The sequence below is a fragment of the Struthio camelus genome, chromosome Z, assembly GCF_040807025.1.
Source record: "Struthio camelus isolate bStrCam1 chromosome Z, bStrCam1.hap1, whole genome shotgun sequence".
NCBI classification, from domain to species: Eukaryota; Metazoa; Chordata; class Aves; order Struthioniformes; family Struthionidae; genus Struthio; species Struthio camelus.
The window spans coordinates 22586901-22609361 of NC_090982.1; the positions used below are offsets into that span (position 1 = coordinate 22586901).

Here is a 22461-nt window from a genome sequence, read left to right on the forward strand (position 1 = left end):
ACACTAAGCTGTCTTCCATTTCAAGTCATTTCCATTCATCTGTCATTTAAGACAATTCTCAAACTCATTGTAGATAAGACAAGGCTCATTCTGTGATTTCTCAAACACTACCCCATGAGAACTGCAGGTCATCATACCTTACTGAAATAGACTAAACTAAAGACAGCGAAATCTGAACAAACGGAAAGTCAGTTTTAGATTACATATATACCAGAACCAGTCAACAACGTAACAGGAATGACACAGTATTTTTGGCCAGGAAAGGAGGAGAATAACAACGGTGAGAACTACTGCTTAACTAGAAACCTTAAACAAGTGACAACAGATTACAGACAGAAACAATAACAGCAACAAAAAAAACTAACATCATTCTAACTTCTGTACCACTAGGAAGTGTCTCTGCCTGAGAGTTAGCAGCAAATAAGAAAAGACTCAAGCAGAGCATAAACCAAAGCTCTGCATGCCTGTAGTAAATATCCATGTTCACCTCAGGTATTAATAAAAACACAAAACCTTTATGTGGAAGAAAGGAGTGTTAGATAATAATTATTGCTTTATGAGAATATTTAACAGAACCACTTTCTTCCTCCTCCCCTGCCCCCAGGAAAAAAAAAAAAAAAAAAAAGCAAGGGAAACAGCCAGAGAGAGAAGCCATCTGATCGTACTTCTGTGAGTCAAAGGAAGGAAAAATAACTACTAACATCAAAAAGTTTTTAACACTTAATAGGCGAGATCCTTCCTTTCTTCTTACTCCCCAGAAGGTATACGCTTAACCTTACGACTGTTTTTATACCTACTGTAGAACTTACTACTCTAGGCATTACACAAATAGAATGGTCTGCTAAATCTGCAAACTACAATTTGCCAAGGCTATGGAAATTTCAACAAGTAACTTCAGTCCAAGGCCACAGTCTCTGGGTCTAGAGAAGTTTTAGCAAACTCAGGATATCACTAGAAATCTCCCTTCCGGTGTGTTTCATCACACAAAAACGCAACGAAATCCTACAGAAAAACTAAACTCACTTGTGAACGGTATCAGCTGTTTCTATCGTATATTTAAACAAGGTGCTACTGGTATGAAAATTCACACCAGAGAAGCGTGCAACTATTCTCCATCTTATTCCATAAGGGAAAAAAATATCTGCACAGGAATGCACTACGAAGTAACAACTCTGAAAATCCGATTTTGATGATCTTGTATAACATGTTACCGAAAAGTTTTTCACTAATGCTTTGCTTAGCTATTACTTTTCATCATACAGAAATTGACCTAAAGCTGTCAGTATGTAACTAATAAACAGCCTGTAAAGCTGCTATTTTTAAATTCTTTAACTTTTGTATTTGTTGACAAATATTTCCTCATATATGCATCAACCTAATTACACTTTCACTTCCCAACTTTTGGGACCTTAACTGTTTTAGCAAAAGTGGATGTGAACAGCGCATATACAATTATGCTTCCCTTTAAAAGTGTGCATGCAGTAATTTATTGCCGTATGAATAATTTTATTAAAATATCCACCTTTTAGAAAAATTTACTTACACAGGGATGTTTTCAAAGGCATCTTCAAAATTTTCCTGCAAAAGAAAAAGGATATTTCAATAAAAATAAATATTTGTGTATTTTAGGACTGGCAGAAAGCTACATTATCAGATAGCATTTATTCTGCAGTGATAATCATAAAAATCATAGTCTACTGGCTTTCTCTTGTGCTTTCAGCTTCCAGTCTAGCAATTCTGTACCCTAGCAAATCCATTCTCTACAGACCTACAGAAAAGAGCTTAAATTAAACCAAAGACGGCTTCCTCTTTGGACTCCCATCTTCCATCCTGCAAACCATGAACACAGCATATGCCTCAGTAATCTCTGCAACATATCTGACATATTTAGGATGCACTAGTTGACTAGTGTATTGACAAACAGAAATCAAGGTATCTGAAGTATTTTGAGCATATAGCTGAAACACCGGCTGTCCAGAGTACATGCATCAAGTCCAAAATGCATCAGAGACACCAGGCATACACAGTCAGTTCATGCATGAGTAGTGGCTATACGAACAGCTTGGTCCAGGCATTAGGAGGCTGGATACCGCTGCTACTGCTTTCTACCTAAATCAAAGCTTCTTTTCCACCTAGGTTCAGATTTCAAATTAACACAGGGAAAGATATGCAGGAACATGAAAAACAGTCATTATGGTTCAGATCAATGGTCACCTACTTCTCTATCTGGTTTCCATAAGTGGTCTTAAAAGGTGCGTAGCAAAAACCAAGAACAGGGCAAATATGACTGCTACTTCTCTGCCTCCTTCCCTCCACCCCACACTTTCCATCCAACGGCAACTCAGTGAGTTTCAGAATTTGAAAATCATTAGATGGACAGACCACATCAATGGACCTCTATTCCAAGTACTTGTCCGGTCTCCCCTTAAACCCATGTGACTTTTTTTTTTTTTTAAACTCATAACGTCATTAACTGTAGTAAGGAATCCCACAAGTCTACCACCCATTTTCTGAAGAACAATCATCTCTACTTGCTTTGAATCCGGCTCCTGCTATCTTTATTTAATAGACTTTATCTTTTGAACTAAAAGAGACAGTGAAGAATCTATTCCTACCCACTCTTTTCTTCACACAAGGGTTTACAAAATCGTATGTCATTATCCAAATCATCTCCTTTCCAAGTCAAAACATATTACCCTACTCAGTTGCTTCTTATATAGAAACTGTTGTATATTTATGGTTGTTCTTCCTGCCATCAGGAGAACTGGAAGCGTGATAGACTAAGCCTTTTTAATATTTAAACACATCTCAGGAATAGCACTGCTTGATAGGCAAAGTAGTAAGATAATAAAGAACTTGCATAGCATTCTCTGTGTATGCAACCACCAATAACATAGGCACTACCATGTCTGCAGCAAACAACTTTCCAGAAAAATCTGCTTGCAAACCAAGAACACCATTGACAGAAAAGAAACAATTTAAGTTCATTGCTAAAATGTCAATTAACAGCTTATTTTAAGGCTATCCACTCAATTACAAGGCAAACTTGAAATATTATTCATCTCACTGGCAGTGAGGTGGAAGATTCGTGCTTTACTGGCATTTACCATAAGCACAAAACTAAAGCTAATATATTCAGTAATATTCCAGAAAATAGAGCTGTGTTTCATTTCCTCCTCATCTCAACCATACCAGAAAACGTAGCTGATAATTCAACATTCTGATGAAGCATTAGGTACTGTTTCACTGCTTTATGACACATTCAGCAACATACTATGTGACCAAGATCTGCTCTGGAGGAAAAGTTACTCACATTTTTACTGAAGGCAAGTAGTTTTTCATTCAGAGAAAAACTGTTGCAAAACAAAGTTAATTTCATCATGCTCTACTGGCAGAATACGCTACTACATCAAGTCTCAACTACTGCAATTGCATTTTCTTTACTGTCTGCAACGGCCACTGCCAAGGAATAATATACATATATTTAGAAGTGTTATTGATACACTGACCAAATGCTTTTGGTCAAGCTAAATTTACTGGTTGACAATGCTAGAGCAGACAGAACAGGTCCTACCATGCAGAGTACAGTAAACAACTCTGAAGAAGCCAAGAAATTATGTTTATTCTGAGGAGTGTTGAACTGAGTTTCCAGAAGCTGAACAGAAGCCAAAAGGAACAAATATCCTGGAAGAAGGACCTAGGGACCTTGTCGCCCATGTCTCACTACAGATCCTCCCAAAAAGTCACCAGTTTTCTAATAAAGTCGTTCCTTGAAGATTGTTTGCTTCCTTGAGTCAATTCTAGAGATAGGAGGAGAAATTTGGCAAAATAAGTAACTGTTTGAGCACTTTTCCACTTTTCATGTAACAACAAACTTAATAAGCACAATAAGTTTTAACTGTCAGGTACTTTCAGAGAAGACTAACAGTCCAAAGTCTACAATATGGGGAAATATCTGTGAAAGGAACCTCTCGCCTGCTCCTAACATGCAAAGTTCTCTTCGCTTAGGTTAAGACCTATATCTGGCTCCTACTGACTTTTGCTCCTTGCTGTTCCTGCTGGTGAAATGCATGTTAAACATTTAGAAGATGAATTACATACAGCATTGACATTTTTCCCCCATTCCAACGCATAAGCAATAATCAGGGCCTCTCAAAAAGCAATTCCTCAAGGTCTCTAAAAACAGTATTTTTCAAGATGACTTTCCCTATGATATTAGAGAAATAAAAGTATACCTTTTCGTGAAGTTTTCTGTGCCTATTTCCTGCATGCATGCAAATGTATTAGAAGATATTCCATTTGACATCTCATTGTTTTCTTTTCCCTAACTGTCCCAGACTACTTTGTATTTGGCTCTACAGAATCACACAGATTCCTCCCATAACGAAGAAAGTGAAAACACTAAAGCAATGCATGACCATTTCCTGCTCCATTCCTTGCCTATTTCAGCAAAAAATGAAACATCAGCCTAAAGTGTAAGGGAAAAGGAGATTTTAGCTGAACGATGCAGAACAGCTCCTCCCAGATCAAGTTCTGGGATTCATCAGGTTCCTACCAAAATATAAAAAAAGATTCTGAAGTACTTGGAACAAATTCACTTTCCCTCAGGTAGTCTCAGTTATCATTTACTTGTAAATTAAGCCTGTTCAACAAGAGGAAAAAATTAAAAGTCAAGTGGTATATAAAATCAAATGCAATTTCGGGGTCTTAAAGCCGTAAGCAGACAATATCACAATCTTTTTTCGAGATAGCTTTCCGTTACCTAAAAGACGCAAAATTACAGACAGATAATCTCTTCATATAAGTTCCAAACACTAACAGAATCATCCAAATACTTAAAACAGCAGATAGTAATAGGAGTCAGTAACTGTATGTTCACTTATTTTTATGCATATACATATATCTATAGATATCTATCTGTGTTTTATGTATATATATGAGTGGGTATGTACACACGTTGATATATATATACACACACAATATCTAGATAGATGCACACACATCTCTGTATAACATATGCCAACCCAAAGAGTCAAGCGGGTTATAGCGTCTACTGTAGTACAGAAGCAGTGCAGAGCTATGGACAGACATGTTCTTGCACACTTAAAGTCTAAGAAAATCCCCATCCTCTGTTGCTCATCACAACATTGCATCCTCCAGCAGATATAGCTAAAATGTCATAACAAATTTTCAGAGCAGCTCATTTATCTCAGCCTACAGCAAGAGAGATAACCTCATTCAAACTAAATCGTTTTACTTTGCACTGACAATAGATTGCATACAAGTTCCTTTGAGCCTCACGGTCTTACACAGCTATACAAACCATATCTGCAATCTCCACAATTTAACAGTGTTAGCAGAAGGACAATCACCTTTATTTACAAGACCAGAGGGACTTGTCAGAGACCGAGGTTAATGCAAGTCCTTCATTTATTTCCCTCGCCTGGCTTAGGTCCATCCTGCAGCAAGTCCAAAAGGTCCCGCTCCAGTATGTCCCAACTGTTATAGCCGCAAACATTCAGCATAAACCTTCAGGAACTATAGGCCTGTAGTTTAACCAACAAATACAGCACAACACAGCTTTTTTCAGATATTCTTCTTGGAAAAAGAAATGTATTGCTTAATATTTAAAGCCTGACAATGTACCTCAGCACATACTGTTAGCTAATCCTGCAATCTACAGATTTTCACTGAACCTTCTTCAGAGAATAGCTCCAATCTAAGAACTTAAAATACAGAAGTGTAAATAAAGCTGCCACTAGACGACATGACAAAAACTGGTTCAGACTTTTCCACAAGTGTGACAAACATGGGCACAAGATTTCACAAAAAAGAGCTGTCTCAAAGATATTTTTCTTGAATTATATCATCTTCATTTTTAAGTTAATAGTTGTACTATTTCACATCTTTTTGATGCATCTTTTCCAAGATGAAAGGAGGCTTGAAAAGAATTAGATTTACACAACTTTGAGATACTGGCGCTCTGCAAATCCAAGCAAGCAAAAGTTAAGTCAGAGGCGGCCATAAACGGGCACTGCGTATTAATACAGAAAAACAGAGTAGAGTTCCACTACTCTTTAGTAATGAGAGTAGAAACCATTTACAGAAAACTAACACTCACCTGCAAAATTTCATGAAAAATCAAAACCTGAGAGATGTTTAAATTCCTACAGGAGATGTATCAGTTAGTTTATAGTTGGTCTAACGCAGTTGCAGTGTTTCCACTGCTTGTCTTCACTGTTACAAAAATCCTAGCATGAAAAATAAACTCTCCTCTTTCTTCTAAATTCCACATAAGTCATTTACCTTTAAGCTGCCTTAAACTATAACCTATGACTCTGTAAGCTATCGTCTTAAACTCGCTAATTTTATCAAGTTAAGAATGTTTAACGCTTTCTCTTTTCAAAGGGTAGTAAGCAAGAACTGTCAACCAAAACTATTCCTTCAAAATCCAGATGTATGACAAGGATATCAGTACTGAAAAAGGTATTAACCATCTAGATTCTCTCTTCCAATGACATCCTACATTTAGGAAACTGAATACAACAGCATCTATGAACACTGACTAGCACTAGTCAGCCCTAGACATTGGCGGGGGGGGGAGCCTTATCTCAAATAACATAAATAAGATTGCACATTGATTTAACAGAAAAATGAGACTACAAAAGATAACAATGAGAAAACGCTAGCCAGAATCAAATGGTGTTACAGCACAGCTACATGCCTATTCACAGCTTTATTTTGTAGATACTAAATAGAAGACTGTTTCCAGGGAAGATCGAAAGCAGAGAAAGCACACATCTGGAAAGCACACATCTTCAGATATTGTAATTGTCTGTTCAGATTTTTGCACTTTACAATGTAGCAAGCATATATGCTTCCAGATGCTTTTAGTCCTGAAACTTTTGTCCAGATTTCTGTTCAAGTAGGGGAATATTTTATTTTTGTCCTCTTCTGTAATTGATGCCTACGTCATCATTTCCTCAAAATCAAATATGGGTGAAAGGGATTCACAGTAAATCTAGTACCTGTTAAAAACCATGATAAGCTGCATATTTAGTGCCCTTATCTGTCTGTAGGAAGTACAGCTGCCAATTTACAAATCACTCACTGGATTTCACATGAAGAGATGCTTCACTGAGAAGTGTGAGTATTTCCCAAACCAACAGGAAAGGATTACATGCCTTACACTGAATTCCCATAAAAATTATCATTCTGGGTTGGATTTATCTGACTAGCTCAGACTTTGTGCTAGTCACGTGTAGCTGACTAGCTCAGAAGCAGCTTTCCAAAGTCAGGAGAGACTCATCTTATTCCCTCTGGCTAAAACTGTCCAGACGGAGCTGAAGGGGCACTAGCCATGTCCATAGCAGTGGTAAGCAATGGCTTGGTGAAACATAAGACTAGACTTCTTTCCTTACTAATAAATGAGTGCAAAAGAGCAAGTGTGACTATAGGAGGATAATGGGTGAGGTGTGAAGAGACTGATCTGAAATATTCACAAGATGGACAAAAAGAAAAGCCTTCCAAATGATCTTCCTTTTTACAGCAGCACTCTTAAGACACAGAGGATGGTCAGTTTCTGGAAGCTGGCAGTCACTGCACATTCCATTAGCTAATGAAAGAGAATATAAAAAAATGGTTCTTGAACAAAATTCAAGTAAATTTTTTTTCTATTATATAGCTTTGTAAACATTCATTTTCCTTTAATCTTAACCAGGACTACATTAATAATAATTTTGAGGAAACTAGTAGCTGAAAATTTTAGACTGCAGGTTCACAGGAGTTACAATTTTAAAGCCACTGGACATTTAAAACTTACTGGACATTACAGCAGTACTCAAACTCCTAGGACTATTGTTCAAGCATACAAAAAGACAACATATTGTACCTCCCTTTGATTTGGCTGGACTGAAAGATGCTGACAGAGGCCTAAGAATTCTCAGTAAATAGCAATGAATTTAGAAAAATTCTGAAATTTGCCACTCCATGGGAGCATGACTAAACTCCAAAGCAACAAAACAACTGAGACATTTTTATTTTAGTGGGATTTCATCTTGACATTTCGCTAATTTTTTTTTTTTTGTTAACGTTGAAGACAAGATTCATTTCAGAGACATCTCTTCTCCTGCCAACTCTTTGCTTTCCACTTTTCATTTTCTGTTCTTTGGTGTGCTCTTCCAAGACAACAGCATAGTCAATACTTAACTAAAAACAAGTATTTCACAACCCACAGTCAGTCCTCCGTTCACTTATTCTGCATTTGCATTTCAAAGACATTGAGATTTGCTTAGTCTTTCAAACAGACTTTGCAGTTACTTTAGCCAAGTGTTGCTAGTGTAGCCTAGCCTGCCATCATGGCAAGCAGCAAGTAACTGCAAGACCCAAGTAATTATAAACAGGGTCTCAGGCAGGCAAAACTATGAAAATGAGATTCGATTAATAAAGAATTAGAGGACAGGTAAGCAAGTCAACATGGGTTGTTTTTTTTTTTTTGGTTTTTGTTTTTGTTTTTTTCAAAACAAAAGAAACACCAGATGAGTTGAGAATGTTAAACATCTCTTGGTTAGATAAACCATGAGGACAGCCTTAGAACTTAGGACTGATAAGCACTTCCTTCATATGCTGCACTGATTTTAAGAGTTATCCAAGAGAATATACTTTAAATTAAGAAATGGCTGACTAAACAAGAGGAGTAGAAACATCTACATTTAATTATGATCTTCCACTGACAACGAATAAAATGTCTCCAAGGCACTGTTCTGTTCAATACTTTTTTTTTTTTTTTTTTTTTTAAAATCAACACCCCAGAAGCAAATATAATGCTGATGAAATCTTCACCTGAAAAGAACTAATAGAATACAAATTAGGATGACAAAAAAAATAAAAGGCAAAAAACCCCCTCACTTAAAGTGATTAGTATCAATGAGTAATCCAGTCTCAAATGAGGAGCGACACCTTTAAAAAATGTTTTTTTTTTTTTTTTTAATGTAGACAGATAGATAGATAGATATCTGAAGATCAGAGAACACATACAAAGAGGATGAGAATGCATTATGGAAAGTAACAGTTCTGAGAAAGATCAAAAGCTTTTTTTTGTCAAGCAGCTCAATATGAATTCCTGTTGTTAACGTGACCCTTGGATGAACTTGCAAATTGTAGAAAGGGAAATTTTAGCATCCACACCTGCAACACCAAGGGGACTAGAACTGCAAAACTTCCAAGTTCCTTTATTGTCTACACTTCTTGTAGTTTGATAAATATGTAAAAATACAGAAAAGATCCCAAGAAAATAGCTCAAGAGCTAGAATGTGTTGCTTCTTGTAAGAGCTACTTAATAATTTAATCTTTTTGATTCACCAAATGCACAACAGCAGACTTACACCATCTCTGACTCTATAAATTTATTTTGTAAATTTATTTACAAAAACAAGAACAGTACTAAACAAACCCTCTTTGGTTTCAGCTTCTAATGATTCATTTTCATCAAACCTTTTTTTCTGCTGAGTCACATTCACATTTTTCCACAGAGCGCTAACCATTGGAACATACCAGTAAGAATAATGACGGATAGCAGCACCTTTTGTTTCTTCGGTTTCAGATTCAGAAAAGCATGTAAATTTATGCTTCAGCTAAGCACAAGTAACTGGGTTCAACACCAGGCAACTTTTATGGAATTCATGACTTTCGTTATGCAAGGAGCACAATCCGTCCTTCTGACATTACTCTATGTGGAATTTGTTTCTGAGTTGATTTGTTTAAGAATTTGTGACTAGAGCCATAGATGCCTTTCCACTATGGAATTTATTGTCAGAACTCCATCTCACAGAATCAAAAAGATAATGCATCTCTAGACTCCTTTTTAGTTCTTTTTTGAATAGTGCTCTTTCTTAGCATAAGTATGATTATTCTCCCTATAACATACCTACTTAGAGTTTATACTGATTTGATCATGTTGCTTTAAATCTTCCTGCCCCCCCCCACCCCCCAAATTTGTGGAAGAGGGTCAAATATGAAAAATGACTACTTCACAAACAGGAATGATGTAGATGACTATCAGGGCAGCTTAGTGCTTTAAAGCTGTGAAAGTTCAGCTTACAATATTGTGTGGTTAAAAATAAATACACTAAACTAAGCAATTTTTTTAAAATGAATTTACAGTAATAGAAGTAGGGTAACAAGTCTATACACATTCGTGAACTTCAGACAGAACCTGTTACAAACTAAAAAAAGAAAAGCAGTTCTGAGAACTTGACCTATGAAACATAATCTGTTATGGACATCTTTCCTGCGTACTAACAATCGGATGATTGTGTCACCTAAGGACAGAATTCAACTGTTACTTAAATGGGCAGTGACATAAAAAAACCACAGCTACTTTGGACTGCATGTTTTTCCAACTGTTACGAGACAAAGTAATTCCCTCCATAACAGCAGAAAATATGAAACTAAAATGTCAGTTTTCTTGAATAAATCCGTAACAGTATCAATCTAAAAAAAAAAAAAAAAAGCTATTAACCAAACTACACTTGGATTTCTTTCTATTTCAAAAATAGACGTGCTTTCATTTCCTGACACTTATTCAGAATTGAGAACGCTCTGCACTATGAGGAGTTTTAAAACTGCAACATATTTTTAGGTACTACTTCATTAGACTTCAGGTAGTGGTTTCTCAAAATGAAACAGAAATAAGAAAACAGCAGATATTATCCTCTCTTTACTTCGTACTTTTAAAAGTGCAATTTGAGAACAAGCAGACAAGAACACTAACCTGAGAACTGAACTACACCTCAATGCTGAGAGAGAGAGAGAGAGAGAGAAAACGCACATGCGCACTAGAGAGCATGTGAGTGTGAGAGAGAGAGAGAGAGAGAGAGAGAGAGAGCGAGCGCGTGCGAGCAGGCAGAGCAATGTTGCCTTGGCAGAAAAATAACTGGCAGGGAGGGGAAGGACGTTCCCTACCTCCCCTCTCTCTCACATACACCTTTTATTTGCCATTCTGACATAGGGTACCCATATTAACAGTTCTCAGCATAGGAACAGAAACATGTGAGACAGATCTGGTTCAAAGTGAAAGGAAACAATACAGCTGCTACAAAAGAGGAAAGTAATTTCCTCTTGCCAGAAACAGAGATAGCCTTGAGGCAGCAAGAACTCAACTGAAATGCACAAATGCTGGTTTTTTTTTTTTTAACTCAATACGTAAAAATTAAAAAATGAAACTCATTGCAAGCAGTTTTATAGGGCTTAGAGGCCTCACTACTCATCCCAGGTGATCATGTTTCTTTTGGGTGAATAGCTCTTATTTAAAAGAAAAAAAAAGGCACGTATGTTTTTTGCGCTCATGCATTATTTCTAACTTACTGAACTTGAAATCCACCTCTGTTTTAAAAATTAAAATTAGTCTCAAGAATATTTTGCATAGAACACTAGTGCTTTTCTAGACAGTTGAGGGGACTGCCCACAAAAACCAAGACTTCTCCACTACAAATAGAATAGCAGCAACCTTTCCATGCAGCTGCTCACCCTCAAATTACCAGGAGATATATGAAAATTAAGGTTTAAAAGATCCACCCTAGACGTTCACAGAGCAGACGCTTATAGTAACAGTACCTGCTTAATTAAAAGTAAGCAATATGTCTAACATTTTCAAACTGGACAACTCCTAATTTGCATTTAAGTACATGTAAGCTGGACCAGTGTGGAACTACATACCAGCAGTTTATTAAAAAACAAACAAACAAACAAACAAACCCAAAAAAACCTACACAACTAGGGCAGAACCTAGAATGACCAGTAACTGAAGAAGCAACAACATCAAGGGCTTTCTGAAACTATTTCTCAAGTTTGGACATAAGAGATTCACACTTCAGTACACTACCGTCAGTCTGCTTTGATATGAACACAAAGGTCTAAGTTTGTGCTGTTTTAAACAATCCATCTCCTTTATGATGGAAAAGGTAAAAATAACAGATTCAGTTACACATTCAGCAAGGATCACAAAGTGCTTAATTTGAATTAACATGCAAGGGGCTGCTGTCAACAATTATTCACTTTCACATTTATGTGCAACATTTCACACAAAAAAGCAAGAGTGTATATTCAATGAAAGTTGGATGAATGCCAGGTGGCACCTGCTCGGTGCTTGACCTGGATTTGTTGGTTTGGCCTGCAATTGCTTTTGCATGAAGAGCACTTCTAAGAAGCAGAGGAATAGAGTAGCAGCACAGGGTTTTTTGTTTGTTTATTTTTAAAGTAGTTAGCCATCCTTTCTCTCACACACACATCCCACCACATCCCATTCCCATAGGAATGTCATTTAAGCATAATTTTGTTTGTGAATGGCACCAAAGACTCACTTACTCAATTTGGAGTTACTAGTCCAACAGAAATGCATTGAAATATGCTCCTACTCGAAAATCTCTGCAGAGATTACGTTATGTCACTATTAATAGTTTTTGTTGGACAGAACTGAATGGCAAGCAACTCCAAAGTGAAAGACAAAAACAAACAGATGCACATCAGCTAGATACGTCCACTTTGTCATACCCTAGAAAAAGTGACTGAAGAAGAACGTGAAGGAGACTAAGAAGACTGAAAGGCAGACACAGTATAAAGCCATTTTGCTTCCCAAGACAGACACTACAGAGGAGGAGGCAACTGTAAGCTTCTCCTTTCTAAGAAAGATTACTCAGTCAGCCTAGACTATTCAATCAGCTTAATACTTCTCAAATCAGATGTGTCTCTGAGTCTTGCAAGAACTTTGCACCAAGCTAGTCAAGATATTTACAGAAAGTTCAGTTCCACTATTCAAGCCCATTCTAGAAGTCACATAAAACCTTATCAGCCAAAAGGAACGTCTGCATGCCATTTGTTGTGTCTATGTAGTTCATAAGATCCTCTCTACATGTTTCCAGACCTAGTTCTTCTGATACCTAACAGGCAAGTACTAGGTGTACTTAAGTTTTCCAATACACTTCTAGCACGGATGAGATACTGCTGTTTAAAGACAGCTCTAGTAAAACTTTCCTACTTCCAGGCATTTGGACTGGCAATAAAACATTTAGCAAACATCTCCAATCAGTTTCCAAGCAGACAACCACAGTCATTTTTTCTTCCTGCACTAGAAGAGGTAAAGACATGGCTAGAAGTTTCACAGAGACACGAGCAAAGCAGAAAACCCTAACTGAAAGTGTTAGCTACAGCATCAGAAACAAATCAAGCACTTACTTTCTAACTTACCTGTATCCAGTGAACTAAAGCATCAGCAATTTAGAAGTAGCAGGTCTGTCTATGACTACAGTCAAGATTTCCAGTCTCACCAATACTCGCAAAGTTAAAATTTCACAGCTAGTAAAATTCACCCATTCTTCTCCTCATCAAGCTTAACAGTCCATAAGTGTCTAACTCATACAGAGACTTCAGCTCATAAAGGAACAAAAGGTGGTTTGCTGCTAACAGAAATGGAGAAGTACCATTCAAGAGATGTAATCCTCGTGCATAAGCAAGTAAGACAGATGCCCTCTTGGAGATGCCCTCTGGCAGAAATAGCCAGGTTCCATCTAGGCGGCCCTAGGCACCACGCTACAGCAGGACAACCAGAATGATCTAAGAGCATGGTGCAATTTGAAGCAACAACAGTCAACATAGCAGGATATTTATTCCACTCTTTGATTTTCAGTTTCTTGACTGAAAATGATTCTTCATCAGCTGAAAAAACAGAGAATGAAAAGGAAGAGAAAATAAACTTTCGCATAAACTGTTTTGATGGGTGGGGAAAATGGACAATTATCTCTACCCATTTCCTACTTCCACATTAGATATACTGCTGTCATGACCTGTAAACTCTTGTAACAAAAGCAGTTATTTAATGTTGAGTAAAAATACACTTTCCATTACTGTCTCATGTTTTAATGCTACAACACCTGTTTTTGCCCTGCTGTACTTGATTACTAGTTACCTATTAAGTTGAAGTATTCGCTACTAAATCAACCTTTCAAAAATCTGAAGTGCTTAGACATCAAGAATAGGTTTAGTCAGAATAAAAGAAAGTAAGTGTCCCCCCCCAAAAAAAATCAAACATGAACTTTTAGTGGAGGTGGGGATTACCTGCAACACTGAACTGTAACTCCCAGCTGGTCAACATCAGAGACAGCAAAAAACACAGCCAGCTAGCACTCAAGAGCAGGTATTTGTGCAAATATGCTGCTAGAAGAAAAGAGGCACTGAAGAACTTTGAGAAAGAGGTAAAAACATTGAGTGCAAGTATCTAATGCTGAAGTAGACCATAAATCAAGACCATTTCAGAGTTCTTTAAGCGACTAGTCAAAATCTGTGTGGTTAGAAAGAGAAATAAGAATAGTTCTCCCCTTCCAAGCAAGTAGAACATACACACTTCTTGATACATACAACCAACATTAAGTGTGCAGAATTGGGAAGACTCTCTAAAAAGCTTTCAAAAAATTCTTATTTGATTTGGTGAAAGCCATGAACCAATTAGACATGTACCCTGAAGAGGAGCCTCTCTTTACAAATTATTCGGCCTTCGTCACAAAAAACTAATCATTCATTTTCTCCTAATTCCAACGTACAGGAGCTGAAAGAAATGGCATCAGTTTCACTAGGTAAAACACCATCAACTATCCTTTGATGATGTGATGTTTGATGCTATGACTATAAACTTTGGAACTCTTCTAATAGAATTTTTCTAGGACAACTGATGTCTTATCTGTCACAAAATTTCACAGGCTATACAAGGAGATTTCTGAAGACCTAGTTTAAATACATCCTTAGTTGTCCACAGATTCCCTCATCTCATGCACAAAGCAGTTGGTTTTATTGTTTTTAAAAAAATTACTCTAACCAATAAAAGAGCAGCTTTTTAAGTTACAGCTATATTACAATCCATTGACAAAAAGACTATGTGATCAGCATAAGGAAGTGATGTTGCTAGAGGATTTTAGCAGCATAAGGGTGTGGTGTTGCCAGAGGATCTTAGAGGCAGGTTCTATCACTGCTCCTTGGTATTTAATACAACCAGAAGAAGTTTCAGGGATAGGACTTGACTTATTTATTTTTATGCAACCACAGTTTTATCTTCATATCATGACAAACCAACAGTACTTCTGAAAAATATGTAAGGCATCTGAACTACAACAACTACCCGTACTACTACCTGTACTATATAGGGAAATAGTCATCTCTGAAGATATAACCAAAAGGAATATCAGTCCATCAGTTTGTCATTAGATGAAGTTTGAAAAGCATATCAATTATTAACAACAGCATATATTCTCATTATAAGAGTTAACATCTGGTTCTGCTAATCCTAGGCATAAAATAGATTTCTCACTATTTGTTTTTCATTTGTTTGTAACTATGCCAAAAAGGCATTTGTAGTAGAGATTTAAATGCACTTACTAAATTTCAAGCCTTTCTAAGGTAAAGATATCTTGCCAGTGTACAACAGTTTCCAAGCTTTGATAAGGTTTCTATTTCCATAATTATTAACATTAAGCCTTGGTAGATTACAGTATGAAGTGGCAAAATTTCAATTCCAGTCTCTTCCTCCTCCCCAATAACATTCCTGACTATTCGTTAAGTAAGGGACTATGCTGAAGACAAAAATAAATAAATAAATAGAAACTACATATAGAATATACACAGCTATACCAATTTTAAAAGTGAAAAAAATCCTCTCACTTATCCAGATAGATAGAATAGGAAAGCACAGTATAAGTCAAATCGCAATTACAAATTCACTGTCAGTCTTGACTCAGGATAGGAAGGGAGTAGATACAGTGGAGCCTAGTAAAGGAAAAGGCTAAAATATAAATAGCTAAGAGAGCAAGAGCATATCGCCTTGTGCTAAGCTTCATTAAGGAATTTCAAATAAAGATGCAGCTTCCATAGACTTCTAAAGCTAACAAGAAAAATTCTAATTATGGAACAGGCTTCACCGTGCATCTACTACAGGCTTATCCAGATACAAGCATCACTTCTTATCAATTACATTTCCCCTGAGATACATTTTGACAGTGCTCCAGAACACTCACCAATTACAAGGTAATCAACGATCCTAAGTAAGTTTCATTACAGAGAGGCCACCTTGAAAGTGCTGATATGAATACTCTTCAGAGATGACCCCAAGCAGGAGAACAAACACTTTTGTCTTATACTAACGATGATTCAGTGTTAGTTTTTCCCATGACTAACAGCACACAAAAAAAGTATGAAAGTGACATTAAGATAAATGTCGCAGGTATTAACCTCTTCCTGTTCCTCATGTTTACATCTCTAGACTATGTAGCAGTCTACTCATTTGTATATAATGCAATAGTACTCGCTGCATACTTAGCGCCACCAACAACTAGGAATTTCTATTTTAAAGTGGTGAGCGATTTAAGTGTTTTCTCTCAACTGTTTCGTTTCCTTCAAGAAAAGGTCTTGTTGCATAGCAATAATTCCCACAGCCCTGTTTATGACAACGTTGTTCTCATTATAGAACTTTAAAGTCTCTGTAGACCTCTTCTGATTCATCAGCAGTACTGCACACAGTAACAAAACAGAGCTTATAATCCAACATCAACTACAATTAGAGATTTCTGTAAAACAGGACTGAAGTAGTGACTTTTGTCCTGAGCACAACTTATTGTGTTACAAGACTCGCCCACACCTTCCATTTCCCCTAGAAACACACAGAAGATCTATTTTTTCATTAGAGTAGAAACGGATCCTCCTAAACACACAGCAACTTAACATCCTTATGGGTATGAGGTTCGCTGATTTATGTATGTGTTCTGAAGAGCTCATCTTTCCACCAGAGCTTGAGACAGACAATAGCCTAACACAAAAGTACAGTTTCCCATTCAGAACTAGTGCCATATTAAATTACACTAGGCAAAGTAATCATACCTTGACTTAATTAGGCAGTTAGCTAGAGTTCTTTCTAGGCTACTTGAAAAGGCAAGTGCAAACCGAATGCATTCTCCTATTAAATTATGAGAATAACCCTTCCCCAGAAATATCCCAAGTAACATGCACCTTAAAATTTCATTAAACTAACAAAATAAAGAGTTAGCCTATTAGCATCTACCACAGGTTTTGCTAGTGTGCCAAGGGGCTTTGACTTCCCTTTTTCAGTGAAGGTTCCTTCCACTTTAGCTCTTTATCCAGTCTATCCCCAACCATACTACATTTCCTCATGCATTAGAGAAAAGCTGCTGGATCCTGAAAAGACACTGAATAAACTACATAGAATATGTAAACTACACAGATACACTGAATCTAGGCATGCATTTCCCCATATATGCCATAGGACTTCCTTTGCACTGAAACTTGTTAGAAAGGTGGAGATGTGCAGTTCTTCCCACTCGCACACACTCATAAAACTTACTCACATAGGTAACAATTTATAGCCTTCAGAAGTCTTATCTAGAGTGCAGTAACATGGACTGAAAGAATATACAAGTTCAGTTATTACCGGATTTGTCATTTCTTCTGTTCAACGGGACACTAACTCTTTACCACGAGCATGAGACTACAATTGGTCAGGGCCTCTAGATAACCACTTATGTACAACTCCCTCCTTCTGGGAAGGTAATAATTCTCACTCAGTGTTACTATCTTGAATTTTACTCTAGGCTAAGTGCATACTTGTGGGCAATTAAACTATTGGCTCCTTTACATCAAGTTCACACTGCAAGCAAGTGTCTGGTGAACTAGCTACAGTGACTGACTGAGGGCTTTTCCTATTGTGCAGCACCACACTTGCACTGTCTGGTCTAAAGCACTGAACGCCTGCTTACCTCTCTGTCCCTTCAGCACTTGGCCATATAAAAGCAAAAGAATCAAAACCCTTAAACAAGGTGTAGGGTACTTCTTTTAACTGTGGAAGAAAAGGTATCTCAAGTTTGCAGAAAACCACTTACAACACATCTGATCTAAGTCCACGGCAGCTATCTGTATCTGTTTTCACTAAGGTCCACCATTGTTATAGCTAAGACAAGAGTTTTCACTAGTTTGGGGAGGGGAGGGGGTTGCAAAGTTTTCTGAAATCTCATATGTGAGTGTTTGTTTATTTCTTCAGATCAAGCACAAATTACCAGATGGGGATAATTCAAACCGAGCAAAACAGAACTCACTCCAAATTCTGCAACTATTAAAACCTAAGCACTCCCCTTCAGTAATTTCAGGGCTCACTCACATAATCTAAAGACACCAGCTGATGCAGTGAGGTATGAGCTGTATGGATATTTATCACAAAACTCAAACTAAGTTTACCTTCATCATATAATATATCTGTGCCATTGCCATTACAGCAGAGAATAAAGCTATGTATAACTTTGTGTTTGATTTCAATTAAGATCAGGAGGAATATCCTTCAGAGACAACTGACAATGCAAGCCACGTGCCATGACACGCTACCAGAAGAAGCAGCCTCAGCTTCCCTTTCTTCCACTTCACCTTTCCTGTAATGGTAGAGCATTTTTGCAAATGCAAAGCAAGTCACATCAGTCAAGTGATCTCAAGTTTAAAAAACAAAAATAAAAACTAGCAATAACAACCCTGGAAAAGTTAGCTTTAAACCAAATGAGCCGCCTTCTCTGTTCCACTGGAGTGACATGCACATACAGAAAAAATTGGTAAGAATTAAAGGAAACTGCACAGCTCTCTTTAGCCAACAGGACTGTGTTTTGCACAGATATCAGCTAAAATTGACCCTAAACTACATCCTACAGTTGCTATTCTTAAATCATTCAGAGAAAATACTTAGAGAATTTCCTCCCTAATCCCCAACCTCTCGTCCTTGTTCCTGTGCTCTTTTTAACCACCTCTTTAGTTATGCCAGGGAAGCTGCCTTCAGCGATAACGCTTGTAAGCTAAATCATATAGTTGATTCTATATAAAAACCCCAAACCAAAGCACCATATAGATACAGAGTTATACAGTCTCTCCAACAACTATCGCCTACATAGAATTCTCTTAGTCATGTGAGCATTCTCTTCTCTTGGCACATCACTACTTGAAGCTACAAAAAGATGCAAGAAGCCAATTATAGAATCTGGGGAAATACTGAAAGAAAAGGCTATGAAAAGGCTCTTCTAATAGAAAACAGGAAGAACATACTTGCTTCCTGCCTACACATAAGCACAAACTCACAATAAGAGCTAAAGCAGAGATAGAAAGTAGTTAGAAATTAAAACAACTCTTCTACTTTGAAATTCTAAAACGTAGAGAAAGAAAAGCACAGGGCATTACTTAGAAAAAAATCCTCACAGTTGGACTCGGATCTGTGACACTGAGACAACTGTTCACTTTTGTTTCCAATTCATTAAAAAGTATAAAGCTGGGACAACCTGCAATTCCTTTGCCCTTTCATCTCAAACTTATTACTGAATCAGTTAAAAAGGAAGATAAAAATTCTACCATTCAAATAAGTAAAGAGGACTTCAAAGCAGCCCATCATGCTCTTTTGCCTTGGACCTTGGCACTCCTGTCTTCAGTGTTCACTTACCGAGAAATATGTTCCCACTGAAACTTAACTATACAGCTTGTAATGTTCTTCGAACTCAGCATGTTTTCAATTCACAATAAAAATAGTCAATATTTAGCAGAAATAGGTGCAAAAGTGTCAAACTAACCACTCCATCTTCTAAAGAGGACTAACGATGAGCAACCCCATATTTTCCACTGATAGAGGGAGCTATAGCCATATATAGCTCTTTAATCCAAATTACATTAAAAGACACAGACACTGAGCTGCTGCTGAATCTCTCTTTCCCAAGGTTTTAAAGAGACTTTGCTTAAGCTCAGTAGAATGTGGCTTAACAGAGCCAGCTACTTCAGTGGTGTCATCTATCAGTACACAGGCAGGTATGTTTAACTGGATTTTCCAAAGTTGCACATGTTTTTCATGCTAAGATTCTCCATCTGGACAAGGTACAGATTTAGATTTCATTTAATACTATGCTTAAATTAATGAATCTTGCTGTGACCAGGTTTGTTTTTCTTCTGGTCTAAGTCACACGCTTACACTTAGCATAAACTGCTTTGTCTCCGAAGTTTAGTTCCTAAACCTCCCTTAAAGGAGGATATGATAATTAATATAGCATAAGGATATAATTAACTATATGCAAAGAGCTCAGGGGGAAAAAATGAAAACAAAAACACAAAAAATTTCTTTCCCCTCAATGTAGTTCATGGGATTACTTTTCCAAATTCTTTTCTTGCCTGGAAGGCCCTAGTTAAACCATATGTTCATTACAGCTCCCCCCAACTTTTTTTTTTTTAATTAAATTTATTCAAAAAAAAATTAAGAAACAAGCTTGATGACACATTCATACACATACACACACAAATATATGTATGTGTGTATATATACATACACACACACACCCCTTACAAAGTCATCATTTGTAATTTTTGTCATGGCACAAAGTATCATCTCCCCAAATTAAAATGGGAAAGTTTTGATGAGCGTGTGGAATACCCAAAAGTTTGTTCACAGCGTTTCTTCAGTACCTTCTAGCCAGGTGATTTACAAGAATCCTAAACATCTGTGTAAAAGTTTGCCATATCTAATAATGGTGAGGTGCCATATCCTCACCAAAACTTATTCTCTACAGTATTTTCAGAGGCAAATGTATGTTTTCTTATCAGATATCAGAGTAACTGTTTAAGAGCAAATTAGTATTCAAATTTCTTTTGAAAGATTCATATATTAAATGAAAAGGTCACTTGTACTGGCCCTGGAAGCTTACTAAGCTTACAAAAAATAAAAGCGCCATACACAGCAAGTTTAGCTTGTTGATCAATGAATCCCTATCCAGCAGGCCAGCTAAGGAGACACTCCAGATAAAAACAGCTTCTTTCTAACCTATTATTTATTGGGGAAAACTAAAGCCACTATTCTACCTTCATAATTGCATTTCCCTCAGCTTAGAGCTGATAGGAGTATTTCTTCTTTCTCCTGGCCACCTGTGACCAGTTATAGCCAGGTATTACTACTCACTAAACATTACACTCTTTTGAGAGGTGTCAGTACTGCCAACAGGCGCTACACATAGAAACCACCATCTTAAGCTTAAAAAACAAGGTTTCCTCCAAACCTTCTCTCTATTTTGAGGCTATCGTACATCCTCCAAAAAGAGGATTTCTAGAGAACAACAATGTGCATGATGCTGGCTGCTGGGGATGAGAAGGAATCAAAGCACTGCAACACACACAAACATTGGCTTAGCCAAGAGTAAATGCAGGTATGCAGCGTTTATTTACTACTATACTGCACAGCGATGCATAAGAGAAGTAGATTTAAAAAAATGATACACTTACCACATCATAACAGAAGATAAACGCAACTAAGGTTAGAGGTATTAGAGTACACTTACTTACTTTAGGATAATATGATAGGCAAATCTTCATGTGCATAACAACAACAAAAAAATGCTTAAGTACCTTATATTTGGAAGTCAATCCATAGGTTTGTAATATTTACTTATTACTGACTTAGGTGAACATTTTTGGACCTGAGAGAGCTTTGAGAGAAGCAGGAAGAAAAGTTCTCAGCATGCATACACAAATTCTCACCTGCTTCTGGCCATCTCAGACATCTGACCACCTACTGCACAAGATTCTAAGATGATTCTCGTTATGACTAGAACCTTAAGTACAACAGCAGCATCTATGCATCTCTGAGACCTGACTCAGAGATGAAGTCGGAAGCTGTAGGATTTTGCTCTCTTTTCAAAAGAGCAGTGCTCCACCACTTTTGCTCCCTCAAGTTTACGACCGTGTCTAACAATTCAGAAGATACACTGTGTGTAAAAATCATTGCCTAACAGATGTTGTCTGTTATGCTTTGCTTCTGCCAGCTCGAACCCAGCTACTGGGATTTTATCTCAATTTTCTGTCCTGGTGCTACAGGGAAAGGAAAGCAATATGATATATTTGATCTTGCCCTTGCTATTGTGAAGCCCTTTTGCTAGGTAAGCTATAGGAGTCTTACAAGACAGGCAGGATAAGATAACATCTGCTTATCACTTTCTCTTGTGGCAAGTCTCCCTGGTCCATACTGCTAGGTAACACGCGCCAAAATGGCAAGGTCTGACAAGAAGCAAGAAAACTCCTCCTTCCTTTTAATTTCTTCTGCAAGTAGGATATTTCCACCATGTACCTCTTTAAAGTCCCAAAAGAACATTTATCCAAGTGATATTGCTGATCTCTAGCAATTCCTGTAAGTCTACCAAGTCTAGAGGTTTACCCAACCATACCCGCACCACAATAACAGAAGAACATACATTTGTACAACTAACAGTGCCTCCACGAAGTTTTAATCCTCACAAAGATTCACTGGAGCTAGAGTAAGCAATCTCTCCCTTTTTAAGTTTATGAATGAAGTAGAACTATCCTTCCATATACTGGATGGCAGGTTTTAGCTACAACTACCAAGCCTGCTCTATC

The 22461-nt window shown here is 37.2% G+C and overlaps 1 protein-coding gene across 4 annotated transcripts in view; it reads right to left on the reverse strand.

Moving 5' to 3' along the window:
* The window catches only part of TTC39B (tetratricopeptide repeat domain 39B), an 81259-nt gene that overhangs the window by 53170 nt on the left and 5628 nt on the right, over positions 1 to 22461 (reverse strand). For 2 of the 4 annotated variants that reach the window (XM_068927829.1, XM_068927831.1), the window contains exon 2: positions 1544 to 1578. In XM_068927829.1, the coding sequence (XP_068783930.1) occupies positions 1544 to 1578 (35 nt within the window). Of the gene's footprint in view, positions 1 to 1543; positions 1579 to 14109; positions 14129 to 16055; positions 16078 to 22461 lie in introns of those variants that run through there. The other 2 variants (XM_068927832.1, XM_068927833.1) reach the window with 2 other exon arrangements.